At 35.5% G+C, this 14,718-nt stretch overlaps 1 protein-coding gene and 1 pseudogene across 1 annotated transcript; both read right to left on the reverse strand.

The window, feature by feature from the left end:
• Window positions 1–210: 210 nt before the first annotated feature.
• Window positions 211–5,998, reverse strand: LOC110699320 (probable inactive receptor-like protein kinase At3g56050). Its single transcript, XM_021876829.1, has 10 exons — window positions 5,500–5,998; window positions 5,086–5,224; window positions 3,957–4,028; window positions 3,727–3,864; window positions 3,503–3,625; window positions 2,831–3,267; window positions 2,653–2,703; window positions 2,028–2,218; window positions 1,800–1,932; window positions 211–1,032 (listed from the first exon to the last, which is right to left on the reverse strand). The coding sequence occupies exons 1-10, from the start codon at window positions 5,603–5,605 to the stop codon at window positions 431–433; spliced, it is 1,992 nt and encodes a 663-aa protein (XP_021732521.1). The 5' UTR covers window positions 5,606–5,998; the 3' UTR covers window positions 211–430.
• A 311-nt stretch (window positions 5,999–6,309) lies between these two features.
• Window positions 6,310–13,536, reverse strand: LOC110699433 (annotated as a pseudogene).
• Between the last annotated feature and the right edge of the window lie 1,182 nt (window positions 13,537–14,718).

A 14,718-nucleotide genomic window follows, 5' to 3' on the forward strand; every position in this document is an offset into this window, starting at 1 on the left:
CTGTACAGAGTTAAGGAAATTTTAATCTGAAACTTAACCCAATAAAATGTCCAAATTAAATACAAGATGTTTTTAATAGGGTGCCCTTAAAAAAAGATTTTGGAGACAGGATTTGAACTTTGCTAACCAATCTGTAGGAAAGGTTGACTTTCTATTAAAAAAATATATGCATTAGAAGTTTGGAGAGCCCAACTTCAGACAACAAACACAGAAATGGATTTTTTTTTCCCCCTTCTTTTTTAAAAAAGGTAGGACTTCATATAGTTACAGTAATATAGAATCATCAAGTGTACTTCATACTTTATAAATACGACATCAAACTTTACATGCTAAATTTGTACCGTAACAAGCAAATGAAAAAATGTAACTGCTTTATATTTCGAGATAAATAAAACCAGCAAAAACACTCAAAAACCATTAATTATAACTTCTAGGTTCCATTTACAGAACGAGCATCAAGTTCTGTCCACCAAAGAGAGGAGAATCGTGGTACAGCTTTATCCGGTATAATGCCTGTTATTTCCTTCAATCTTGCAGTAACTTCTATCATTGTTGGTCTATTTTGTTCAGAATGAAGACATTTTCTTGTTACCTCACTAATTTTATCGAGCTGCTCTGGTTTGAAATGTCTTAACATGGGGTCAACCATTTCTTTAAGAAGTTTCTCCCCTCTCATATATTCCAACACCCAACCATCAAGTGAGTTGTTTTCCGCGGAATGAGGGATACGACCAGTCATCATTTCTAGAAGCAACAAGCCAAAACTGTAGACATTGCTCCCGGGTTCAACTGATGTTGTACTTACACTGCTCAAGCCAATAGCCAAAGGCTGCACTCGTGGAACAGCCACTTCATTCCAAAAGCAGAAATCGGAAATTTTTGCGGCATAATCTTCAGAGAGGTTCACTGCTGATGAGTTGAGGTTTGGGTGAGTCACTGGTGGTGTTAGTTGGTGCATATGCTCAAGGCAGTATGCCATTCCCATTGCAACCCTCAGCCGCATAGCCCAATCTAAATGCTCGGCTTCCTTTACTGCAAAACATAACCAGGATGATAAACTCAATCAGCTAGCAGAAATATTACAATCCTGATCACATTTTTTTTTAACTCTACTAGATTTTTTATTTTAAGGTTAATCTTATTCGAAATAGTTTAACATGGATAATCTCTCTCGGTTTTCCCTCTTTATAAAAGGAAGTCTTTTATGTTCTGAAACTAGAGGTATTACTTCTGTAGTTTCTTATGCCAGACAATATCTGAATTAGCAGCATAAGTACATAATCCCATCAGTACACAGGTCCAAGAACTATCTGTTCCAAATTATATTAAACTGAAATTAGTTGCTAATCTAGCATAGGCTGTCAGCTGGCCCAGCAATATTTCTTCAAAGTGCAGTACTACAGAATCAGAATATTGTTTCTGCAGTTCATTAGGTTCTCCGTAATAATCACATACGTTTCAAATAAATGTCTGTTCCTTAAAACATTATAGAGCAACATTCATCCAATATCCTCATTCCGTCCTTCACTCAAAGCAAGCCAAACAAATTGGGATGAGTGGAGCAACAGTTCTTGCTTCTATACTAACTTTGAATGAGTTTAGTTTTTTTTTTTTTTTTTTTTTGAAACAGAATGAGTTTAGTTAGTTCAAGTACATGAATAGAGAGATTTGAGGTAATTTCAAGCTTCAATCTTTTTAAACGACAATAGAACAAAAAGAACACAGTTTATTTATCTAGCTATCACCACATTGCATCAGTCTACAGTCTGAAGATAAATTTGAATGAGTTAGATACTCACCATGCAAATGCTCAAAGAGTGAGCCATTTGGAGCATATTCAAAAACCATCATTCTAGTGAACGGCTCCTCTTCCTCGCAATAGCCTATAATATTGACAAAATTTTTGTGGTTCACCTTCGATAAAGTCTCAATCTGGAGAACGAAAAAGGGAACAAAATCTATTAATTAAGCATTTCAGTCCAAGATAATGTTCATAACTTGCTCACTTTTTTCTCTATCAATTTTACCTTTTTCCTGAACTGTGTTTCCAGATTTCTTGACCAATCCTTGGCAGAAGCTGCCACAAGAGATATAACGGCTATTTCAACGCCATTTGAAAATGTTCCCTTGTATATCGTACCAATAGATGATGATCCAATGACATTGCTGAAATCTTCACAAGCAGTTATAAGCTCAGACCTCTTCAGATTTGGCATCCCTGCAATGGAAATTCGTAACGGTTAAACTTTTGTACATGAAAATGTAAAAAAATATAAAAAGAAAGAACATATATTAAAGAAACAAAGATATAGTTCTCGATTAGTCATAACAGAAGCTGAAATTATGGTATTTTGGCACTGCTTAACGATTGAAGGGTTGTTAGTAGTTTCAACATGCTACTATAATCAAAGGCAACAATATTCAATACCTAGTATGGATCTTGTTGTTGTACCAGAATTCCAGAAGAATGAATCTATGTAGCATAATCCTTAGTTAGATAGTCTACACTAGTAGGGTTTACGGATTAAGAAGAATGCGTTCCCTACAATTCTTTGAGCGAAGTAGTAAAATAAAAGTAACAAACAATATTCTCTACATGATTAGTTATAAAAAATAATCTAAAAGCTGACATAAAACTAGGAAGATTCTAACCTTCGATAAAGCTTGGCTTATTACTGCTGAGTCCATCTGATCTGTCATTACCTAATGTTCAAATAACAAAATTTTACACAACTTTAATTCTCTTAAACTTCAACATGTCCATGAGAGAAGAAAATTTTAAAATAAATAAATAAATAAAGAAAGAAAAAAGAGTAATAAAAATATAAACCTGCAACAAATGCTCTCTTAAGCTGACCACTCAATCCTGTTGCCTTTCTGATCCTGTTGCCTCGTAATAGGAATAATAATAAACCAACTAGAGTTAATGCGATAAATCCACCTACTGCTCCAGCCACTATTGGAATTAACTTATTACTTGAATTAACAGTTGATGGAGTAGGGGGAGGTTGTGGAGGCGGCTGTAGTGATGAGGATTCTTTTGTCAAATTAGGTGTTGGGATTCTAAAAGCAGGATCTGATGATGGAGGGGGTGGGGATTTTCTCGTAAGAATTGATGGGGCCTTTGCAATTGGAGATTCAGCAGAATGATGATGATTAGCTTCAACACCTGCACGTGCCTCATCAGGCTCAGAACCTCGAGCTTCACCTCGAAGTTGCTCTTGTAGTATCCTCGAATGTACAACCTCTTCTGCATGATCATTTTGCCTAAGGTTAAGAGCAAGTTGTCATCAGCACTTCACCAAAGAAAACAACATTTTACCCTCAAGAAGCAAATCGTTTAATCTCAATTATTTCTATGCTAAGCAGTTTCATTTAAGAGGAATCTTAATGCATAGGCCTTAATTCTTAAACATGTAGCCAGAGAAATTCTCTTGTAGATGTATTGCTGATAAATAACCTGTAAATCCTCCCTACAGTCATGTGAAATGTCCCACATTACCTAGGATGTGGTAATACTTCCACATAATTATTCAGCTGGCTCTTATCTTCATGAATTTCAAGAAGCGTCGTATCTTCTACATCAGGAGACATGTGGCAGGATAATCCATTGTTGTTTAATAAACTGCAGATTAAACAGGGGTGGGACATAATGACTAAAGAGAAAACAACATTGTATCAGAATATTCTCTGTAGTATGTATGCAAATATGTTGCTGCAACTTACAGGGTTGGGATGTTTTGTTCAATTTCGCGTGGAATTGGTTCGCAAAATCTATTGTAACCCAAGTCTAGCAACTCCAACTCTTTCAAATTTCTATATTCTTTAGGTATGAATCCAGAAAAGGAATTGTTCCTTAATATGCTGCAAAAGACTTCAGAGTGACATAAATGCAAGAAAAGAGAGAACAAAATTACAAACAGTATTATACTTCATATGTTTTAATATATTCTTACATAGACTTTATGTGCAGCAGATGGTGAAGTTCTGGAGCTAGTGTTCCCTCAAGGCAAAGATTTATCAAGTTCCTGTAAAATTTACTACAGCTTAGGACATAAACAACATATAAAAGATTGTATACCGATTGAATACTCATCAAACATTAGCACAATAATAGTCCAAAAGCGTACCACTATACCTATTATATATTACACGTAACAAATCACACATGTCAGATTGTTTACTAGTTCAATAAGGGATAAGTGCATTGTCAGTTTTGATGACTAAGTATGGCTATGTTCATCACACCTTGCCTTGATTTCACTTGTTTCAGAAGTTTCGAGTTCAAAACTTAACAAAAGGCAAATAGGTTCAAACAAGTCTTGTGGAAGTATATCACAACAATCAACCGGCACAAGCTCCTACAACATCGTGCAAGTCAGGGGATTCGAACTTAGAAGCAAGCAAACAGCATGTGCCAGCTGAGCAAGGCAGCAAGCTCAAGTCAGCTAGATTAACAGCTTGACTTAAAGCTGTTAAGTTACTTCTCTTGCTTGTTTTAGGAAGGTAATTATCAATACTTTTTAGAGCTTTAAATATTCGGCATTGTAATAAGACCTTCTAAATATTTATGTTCTCAGCTTGTAACTATAGGATGCATTGTTAGATTAGAATCGTTAGATTCATAACTTAATTTTGCCCTCACAATTTTTAGAGCGTTTTCTCTCTTTAAAACACTCATATTAGTAGTAACTTCATAAGCTGGAGAACAGCTATAAAGCTTACAAAATTTCCGCATTGTTTTGCTTAGAAGAAAGTCATTAGTTCATGAATATCTACTAGTTCGGATTAGAGCTAATAAATTCATATAAGTGAAAACAAGTTCACAAGTTCGATCAGGTAATCGAAAACTCTTAACAGTTAACAACCTTCATATATACTTCGGTTTTTTATTTATTTTTTATTTATTTTTTTCCTCACAAATATGCCAACCTTTCCTAAAACGGGGAAAGCACAATTATATCAACATCATCATTAAAAATAGAGTTAAAGTAAAAATCATGTCGGAAAAATGTAATGCTTTAAACAAAAAGAAACAATCAAAATTCAAAAAGTAGAAGAAAATGAAAAAAATGAAGAACTCACAAGGAAACAACACGTCCTCCAACACACCCAATTCCAAACCATGAACAGGGGTTTGCTTCTCCATTTTCCTCCTTCCAACTTGACAATGCTTTGTATGGATCATTTACCACTCTTTCTCTAAACTTTAATAGAGCGATTCCTGTTTATATCACCCAAATTCAAAATTTATCACTTGATCATCCAATTTAATTTTATTTTTAGCGCGTCTAATGGTAACTTTTTATGTATTTTGCTTAACATTTGAATTTTTCCGACTAACTAATACTTGGTCTGACCGTTTAATACAAGAATTTGCGTTCTTAATTGTTACCCCGAAAATAACATTGTCATTTACTTAATCACTTGATCATTCATATAACAATCACAAAAATAATATTTTACAACAAACAAAAGATAATTGAAAGAATTAAGTACCTTCATGATTGAGAGAAGAAGAAAAGATGAAATTGAGCTGTAAAATACCAAGTAAAAGCAGCATGCTCCATGTAAAGAACCCATTGGTCCACCAATAATCATTCATTTTCTCTCTCTTTCATCAAACACCAAACATAGTTCACAACCAAAATTCAACAAAAACTACCCCAAAAAAAAACTGGGTTTTGACCCGGTCTTTAAAATAAGCTCCAATTCCACAAGAAACCCTCAGAATCTGAAATTCTGAAAATTTCAGAAAAATACCCAATTGGCAAGTATTAGTAAAGAATTAAACTTTGGACTTGGTTAATTACCTAACAAAGATACCCAATTCAGGTGAGGTACCCTTAAAATAAAGGGTAGGGAAAACAGAGTGATAAAGGTGTGTTTGGAGAGAGAAAGAATGGTGATTATGGAAGGGTAGTAGGGGGTAGAAAATGGGGTTTAGGAGGGAAGACTTTTTGAAAAAGGAAGGCTGACTTGAAGAAAAACAAACAGGGAATAGTGTTGGAAAGGAAGGTACAGTTGTAATTGTGTATTGGAAAAAAAATTCAGAGAAAATTAGAATTAAATAATTAATGGAGGGAGAAAGTGATGTGTAAGAAGTATTGGATGTTACGTTGAGCTGAAGACTAAGTAAAAGAGTTAGTCCAGACATCATTATTTTGTTTGATTTTATTATGTTGACGGACCCGCGTGACTAATGGCTTTTGTACTTTCTTGCCTAGGAGGACTGGAGGATTCTACCACCTTGAGTTGGGCATGGCCGGCCCGGCATCAGCTTGTGGTAACCCTGTTATTGTACCATTTCTACGAGAGACACGCGGATGGATTATGAGATGTAAAAATTAATTTTGGTACATCTATTATTAATATTGGCACTGTGGCACACCTTTATGTGAAAGAAGAATAGAAAATTGTGTTTTCTTAAATCACTTTTTGGTGTGCCAAAAATCCCAAAATAATTTTTCATGAGATGTGTGTGGATGTTAGTATACTTGGCACAAGTGTAGTATGACTGGACCTTTTGAGCAAGATTATGCAGCAATATGCTCATTTTTAACCAATTAACAAATTTAAGCCTCACTTGGTTAACTTAGGAAATAAATTTTCATGGGAAATTTCGATTTATGGGAAATTACTTTCTTTGTAAAATTCCTAGGAACTACGGTGTAGACAAATGTGTTTGGTTGACATGTGGGAATTTATAAATCCTAGGAATTGTGAATAAATTCTCATATTTTGTAAGAAGTTGAAATTCCCAATAAAATGTGACTTTCTCCATTTTTGTTTATCAATGTCAACCAAACAATATAGCCAAAAGGAAATTCGTGTGAAATTTGAGTGCTACAGAAATTAAAGACAACCAAACAACACCTTAGTATGGGTTCCTTTCATATGGCATATTACGTCCCGTGCCCAACTTTACCACCACCTTACTTCAAAAAAAAAAACATCCACCTAAAAAAATAAAAAAAGACTGAATAATGGTATGTGAAGAATTAAATTGGGTGAATTATAATTCTATAAACAACATTAACATAATAGATTAGTGATCACATAATTATTCGATGTTCAATACTTCACCGGTTCAACTTACTCCAAACCTGAATAGCTTTTCTTTGAATGACTTTTCAGACCTAAGGTCCATAGGAAGTGAGTCCAACATCAATGCCATTTTGAGTCCATTCGGATTGAATGGCCAGATCAACGCGTTTCCTCAGATTGGGTGGTGGTAATCTAGCCATTCCTTTATCTCTCTTCGTCTTGCTCTTTGTTGCTCTTCTCCCTCCTCCATGGACTGTATGCCACCCTTTATGTATAACAGAGGATGGGCGATGGGGGTCTTTAGCTAGAAGAATTTTAGGAAAACAAGCTGTAATTTCTTAAATTTTTAGGACATATACACATAGTAGTATAACTGTATAAGAAAGCCTATATGATAGATAGCTAATGGCGCTAATGCTATTTTGGATGCAATCTCAATCTGACAAAGAAATTGAAGGGAACGGAATGAAAGGGAAAATGAGATTCAATTCTCTTTTTGAATCAAATCATTCCATCCCCTCCAATTTTTTCCCCTCTCGTTCTCTCCACTCCACGCCTCTCCTTTCCTCTCATCTCCAGTCCCCACCATTCTAGTTCAACACACTACAAAAAAATGAGGGAGCCCCAGTTCCTTATTATGAGAAACACTTTTGTTTCTCATAATGACATTTTGGAAAATAATGTGATTTTTTCACTGGTGGGGGACCGCGTATGTGTCATGAGTGGAAGCCCCAAATCTCGACACATACCCCATGAGAAACAAATCACAATGAGAAACACTTTTGTTTCTGCAAGAATAAATTCAGTGTTATGCTAAAAAGTACCTGCATCCGTGTAATCAGATCACATAGGGTGATTAAAATGCTAAAAGCTGACTCAGAAGTGGAAAAGCTTGTTGTGAAATTCTGGCCTAAGGAACTGCAAGAAAAAGGGGGGAAAAACCATGAATATAATACGTTGTTACAAGCTCCCTTCAACCTATGCCATTAGAGACCTAGGAGAATTTGAGTTTAGAAGAGCAGACATACTCGCAGTAAACAACTATAAAGACTATCAAAAAACATTGTCTACAAACATGAATGACAGAAAAGTACAAAGGGTAACAGATAATGTGACTGGCACCATACCTTAAGCTTTGGAGTTCCCATGAAAAGCAGAACATGTATTTTGGATAAAATTCTTAGTCCCAATTTTATTAGTCAAGCCACTGGCAAATATTCCCTGCTCAATATTATTCGTTTGTGTGCAGTTGGAGATGAGCTGATCCCAATCAAGGCTTTGAGGCATCAAATGTTTTTCATCTATAACTATCCTTGTGCATTTCGTTAGCCAGTCGATGTGCATATGATAGTATTCAGCTCCATAAATCTGCATCCTCAGTAGACCATGAATTGATAGAGAAAGTGAATTGAATCAATGAGAACTCTTCTCCATTTAAATTAATCATAGTTAAAGCCAAGGTGAACATTGCTCACATTACTAAGATTGATAAACCAGAGGAGGTTGTAGAATGCTCCTGACATGGCACTCTTCGTTAAAACACCAGCCGTTTTTGTAATTTCTGCTTTTGAATGTACCACAACAAACAACCTCGGAAGACGTTGAATCCAGAAGAGCAAATTAAGATAGGTATAGATATCAGTATGGTCTTCCGATGCTAGGATATGATACCATTTAACCTACAATTAAAAACACAGAAGAATCGTGTAAGATCCTTGCATTAAATGATCACGAGCACCTCTATACATAATAGCATTGTGCTCTGGATTGATTGCATTGTATTGCAACATCGTTATGAAAGGTCAAGAATGTAGACCTCAATCCTTTTCTAATCTTAGTATTCCAGAGGAAAAATTAACAAAAAGGGTTGAATGAGTCGGAAGTTTCCATGTTACAAACCTTAAACTTGGCACAAGTTTTTATATGTGGTTGGATACACCATGTGGCCGGAGTTACCCGGTCAGGGGTTACTTGAGGGATTCGGTCAGAGTAACCCCTAACAGAGTAATTCGAGTAACCTCGGCCACACGGTGTGGCCAGCCACATAGAATTTCCCCCAAAACTTAGATGGCAAACCAGCAAGCTAACAATAATATGGTAATGGCCTTCTCATTGACTTTGGATTGCTTTGTTAAAAATTACTTAATTTGTTCATAAAACAACTAACCATCAGCTGATTTTATATTACTAAACATCATTGTAAACCTCCAATAATAACTACAAATACTCCTAGTTTACTCAATCAAATAATAAAAAACACAAATGATGCCTACTCGTCAAACAAGTTAAGTGTACAAGCCTAATTAACAATTAATTGTCAAATAAGCCCAAATTTACCTTTCTGGGCACGAGGTAGTGAATTATAGCCTTAGTGCAAAGTAAGACGGCCAATGTCAGTGTTCATTCTTGCATACGAATTATTGTACACCCCTAATATATATGTTATCATCATGTGTACACCCCTAATATCCATTATCATGTGTTATTGGGTGATTATTAATATGAATTTAATGAGATATTAACCAGTGATAGACAAGCATTATCATTTATAAGACAGTTTTTTTTACCTGAGGCAATGGCAATACAGCTATAAAGTCGAGAATGAAAGTGGACTTGAGGTAGTTGATCGCTATATCACCAGGCTCTATGACAAGTCGTCTCCTTTTGAAAACCCTAAAACCAGGCGCTTCATAAAATAATCGAAGGAGATCTCCAACAGTAGCAAGGATTGATCTTATATGAGCATCAATGGCAGTTTCAGAATAGTTGAATATTGGAAGATACATGAACATGGGATCCACGTAAAACGTAAAACATACAATTATTCCAGCGCACGATGAAAGGACTGTTCGGATCAAAAACTAATTTGATTGATAATTAATTAATGGATGAATTACATGACATTCAGAGGTTATTGTACAAGAAACAAGAGCAATTAAAATCCATATAAACTTTTAAGCAATAATAAATGTTCTAATATCTGACTAAAAAACTTAAGTTAAAATATCATTCCACATTCTGGTACTAATTTCCTCATTAATCATCAACCAATGCGTTGTCCAAATCAGTTACTCCGTAACTCGCCATCTAAATAGTCTTGACTTGAAATATGAGCCTTTGAGTTTAAATTAAACATTAGGCCCAAATATCCAAACAAGTTTAAGTCAACTTTAGTGGACCTTTTTTCTTCAGTGTCTTAAGCTCTTAACTAACCTCTCCGTAGTACGGAGTATAAAGATTTGCATTTTAAAATGTATCTACATCAACATACTACGTACATAAATCATTAAACAAATGTAAATGGATAAACTAAAAATGTTCATAAACATATATAGGTATTTTAGAATAGATAAAATTGAGGGTTATAGGATAAAAAGAGATTCAATTATCATAAAAGGAATAAAATGGATACAAAAACATATTCATGAATGAATTTAAATTGAATTTCAAATTATATGTACGGAATAGATAAAATGAGAATCAAAATATATGTACGAGCACATCAATACGGGACGGAGGGAATATATCATAACACTATTTACTCAGTAATTCCTATATAGTACTTTGATCCAATATATAGGTTGTTTTAGCATATTATATATTTTTATTTTAATAAATAACAACATTTTACAAAGTTAATGCAATAATAAATGTCATTTTAAAATATTATTTCGAAGTATACCACTATCAATCTAACAAATATTTTCGTGAATTTGGGAATAGTACTTGCTAGAAATATAACTGTTAGCTTTTGTTGTAAACATCCATCTTACACTTAGATGCGCCAATGTAAGATTGATTTTGTATAATTGCAATATTGTTTTTATTTTTTTTTTTAAAAAAAACGACAAATTTAGTGTATGTGTAACAAAAAATACAAGCTGAGGTCTGTAGTTTTTTTTTTTTTTTTTTTTTTTTTAACTTTGTATAATTTTACAATATTCATAGCTTATTTTAACTAACGCCTACTCCATGACATTTAATTAATGATAGTTGATCATAAACAACTACTTCACGTACGGATTATGTTTGATGCTGTACTGATTATTGAACAAATAATTTCAATTTTTCAAGGGAAACTTCATCATGATATTACTCCCATCAAATATTGGGCCGAATCACTCATAAACTTGTGGACAATCAATGCAATGTATCCTTTCCATGTAAAATAATGTTAATGTCGCTAATTATTTCAACAGTTGAAACGAAGGCCTTGTGTAACGAGTCAAAATCAACAGCTTTGCCAAAACTTGACCAAAATTTCAAGTTTTCATGGTTGATTTTTTTTTTTTTTTTTTTGGGCACTCCCCTTAAAAATAAAAATAAATTTCGTCCAAGTTTCAAAATAAAATTAGATTAAAATGCATAATAACATTTCTTTAGTACTGAATATTTGTTACCTTAAGTATCAGATATTGTTGTACAGGAGCTGATATTGGATTGATTATGCACGTCTATACAACATTTTCCTAGAGTTTTAGTTTTTTTTTTTTTTTTTTTTGAGAAAGAACATTTTCCTAGAGTTATTTGTGGTTTGGTTTGGAATTTTTTCAAACCAAACTATACTTGAAAAAAAAAAAATAACAAAACAAAAATTCCTCATTGTGTATCACAATTTGACACGTTGCTAATTTTTGCTTATATTTAAAGCAAGATATCGTGAAATAATATTGTAACTGATAACTTTTTTTCTCCTTAGTTGACATTTTTTCGGAGTAAGCATTAATACTGCTGTCAAATTATAGAACAAAAACTGAATTGAACAATTATTGTGAACAAATCAAAGAAAATCAGAGAAGAATTGATCGAACCATTTTTATTGAGCTCAAGAACTTAGAGAGAGAAAATTCTAGATTACAATTGTATATTTCTGAATAATCAGAAAATGATTAAGCAACTTCTATTTATACAAGTGATCTGCTCTAACAAACTCATGGCTAGCTGTAACAGAATTCTATTAGTTTGTTATGACTAACTGATGTAATAAGATGCTCTGTTGGCTGTGTATAACTAATCGTTCGGCTTCATTAACCAAGTCAGCAACTTCAATATCTTCAACAGCATTTAACTTCTAAAGATTTAATTAAAAAATTTGACTGAAACAAGATGATACTCAAAATAAATTAAAAATAATTACTATGAAATGAGACTTATGGCGCGATAGTTATTTAAAATTGCAATCAAGACGGATTGATTGTAATTTTGGCCATCACCGGTTCAAAACCCACTTCCCGTAATACAAATAACTCCCGACTCCGACAACAAAATTAAACTTCGGGATATATAGCTTAAAGTCTTCCTAAGATCCTGGAGATATGATACACATTTTTCCTCCACCATTAATTAACAACATTATTGAAAATTTTCACAAACGAAAATGCACAAAAATATCTATATTCCACTATTCAATTCCATGTTCTCAACTTTTTTACTTTACAAAATTTGGCATCACAAACATAAAACTAAAACCGCCTAAATTCATGAAAATTCACTACTATCCAATTTAACTATTTCTATCAATCTAGGCCGAAGTAACCAACGAAACTATGAAGGCCTTATACTCCTAGTCTTATACTCTTAGTCTCCTACCTCTAGCCTCTAGCCTCTACCTTCACATTTTCCCTTTTACCTATTTCACCACTAACCACCAAAAGACCCTTTTTTACCATTTCACTTTTACCAGAGAAATAATCCAATACATCAAAACAAAACAGAAGTACAAAAACTGCACTGAACCAAACCATTGACATTACACATTGAACAACTCTTAAACCCAGATTTATCCTTATGACTTCCATCACACCATTGACACACTATAAACCTGTAACCTCCACACACTTTACAAATCCCTCCTTCATCCAATGGCAGCCCTCGGATCATCCTCTTCAATTCCCCGCTTTCTTGCAGCCGTCGGATCTCCTCCACCCCACCAACGTACTTTCCACTAAAATAAACCGTCGGTAAACTCGCCTTCTTCCCTGGAGTAGAAGAAGGAATTATCCTCTGCAACTCATCTACGAACCTCGCATCCATCGCTAAATCTCGTTCGTCCATTTTAACCTTGTACCCTTTAAGAATTGATCTGACGGTTTTGCAGTCCTCGAATGTCCTCCTCACCACGTGGAGGCTGGTGTAGTAGACGACCACCTTGTTGTGTGAGTCTGGTGGCGGGTCGGGCTGGTGGGCCCATGTCCTGACCCGGTTGAAAACCGAGGGCTTCCGGGACTGGGTTCGGGCCGGGTCATCGTAGAAAAGAGAGTTGACGTCCTTGAAAGAGACGGAGTGGTGGGCCGGACTGAAGGAAGCAGAGGAGAAAGAATGCTTGTGAAGTGGGGTTAGTAATGGAGGAGGGTGGTGATTGAAGAGGGTTTCAATGTCTTTTAAAGAGGGAGAATGTAGGTGAATTGGTGAAGGAGGGTGGTCATCGAAGGAGGAGGGTGATCTTGTGTGGGTGCGAACAGAGGATTTCTTCACCCATGGAACCCACATTTTAGGAGAGAGAAGGAGAGGAGGAGAGAGAAAATTTATGACAAAAACAAAAAAATTGGGGTTGAATTTTGAAATGGGTTGATGAATTTGGGGGAGTTGAGAGGTTTTTAAAAGGGGTGAAAGAAAAAAATTGGATAACATCAAAAAAATTGGATGGAAGAAGATGAAAATGGGTTTGGATTAGTAGGTTCTAGTGAGTTTCATTTTCCTCGTGAGTTTGTTTTTGTGCAAGTGTGCAATTGAGCAAGAGCATTAATTGTTGATTTTTTTTATTGATAAAAATTAATGAGAATGGTGATAATTTGTTGATTTATTACCTTGTTTGAGGATTGAGGTTTGAAGTTTGATGATGTGTTTAGATAGCGTAATGTGAGAGATTGTATCATTAGTGAGTCATGTGGTAATTGACTCGTGTGTCTTCCATTACAGACTACGGTTGAAAATGAATTGAGTCGAGTTAATTGCAAATTGAAAATTCATATATATTTTTTTTTTTTCAAAAAATAAATTTTAGTTTCTCCATCTCGATTATTGATCGATTATTGGGCATTGGCATGTTAAATTTCTATTTATAATAAATAGGATATTTTCACTTTTGCTACCACTAAAACAACCCTGTTTCACTTTTGCTACCGCTCAAAATTTTTTTTTTTTTTTACTACCACTAAAAATCACATATTTTAAAATTCGCTACCAGTTGACGGAAGCTGTTAGTTTTGCCGTATGTGGGCCCCACTTCACCCCTGCCCCTCTCTCTCCTCCTTCCCCAGCCACCAATCCCCTTCCCCTGCCACTCCCCCTCCACCCCCTAGCCACCTGTCCCGCATCTCCCCTTCCCCTGCTGCTCCCCAAAATCGATGCACTACCCCATAACCCCAACTCCGGCGACGGTGAGAGTTTCGAGGGTGGGGTAGTTGGGGTTTCGAGGGTGGGGTTGTTGGGGTTTCGAGGGGGTCGCCGGAGATCGAAAAGGTTTAGGGTTAGGGTGGCCGAAAAGGGTAGGGGAGGGGGGGTCGATTTCGGTGGGGGAATGGGGGGGCCGATTCCGGTGGGGCGAATGGGGAGGGGGGTGGTTTCCGGTTCGGGGTAGCAAGAGGGGGAAAAGCGAGGGGGGTGGTTTCCGGTTCGGGGTAGCAAGAGGGGGAAAAGCGAGGGGGGTGGCTGCGTAGGTGGGGGAAAGAG

The sequence above is a fragment of the Chenopodium quinoa genome, unplaced genomic scaffold (assembly GCF_001683475.1).
Source record: "Chenopodium quinoa cultivar QQ74 unplaced genomic scaffold, ASM168347v1, whole genome shotgun sequence".
NCBI classification, from domain to species: domain Eukaryota; kingdom Viridiplantae; phylum Streptophyta; class Magnoliopsida; order Caryophyllales; family Amaranthaceae; genus Chenopodium; species Chenopodium quinoa.

Excerpts from the sequence above, each read along its gene's own strand:
- LOC110699320 (XM_021876829.1), bottom strand. The coding sequence starts at position 5,605 with ATGAATGATTATTGGTGGACCAATGGGTTCTTTACATGGAGCATGCTG. Across the intron at positions 4,029-5,085 it reads GGAGGACGTGTTGTTTCCTT|GAACTTGATAAATCTTTGCC; the intron begins GTGAGTTCTTCA and ends TAAATTTTACAG. Across the intron at positions 2,704-2,830 it reads TAAGAGAGCATTTGTTGCAG|GTAATGACAGATCAGATGGA; the intron begins GTTTATATTTTT and ends TTTGAACATTAG.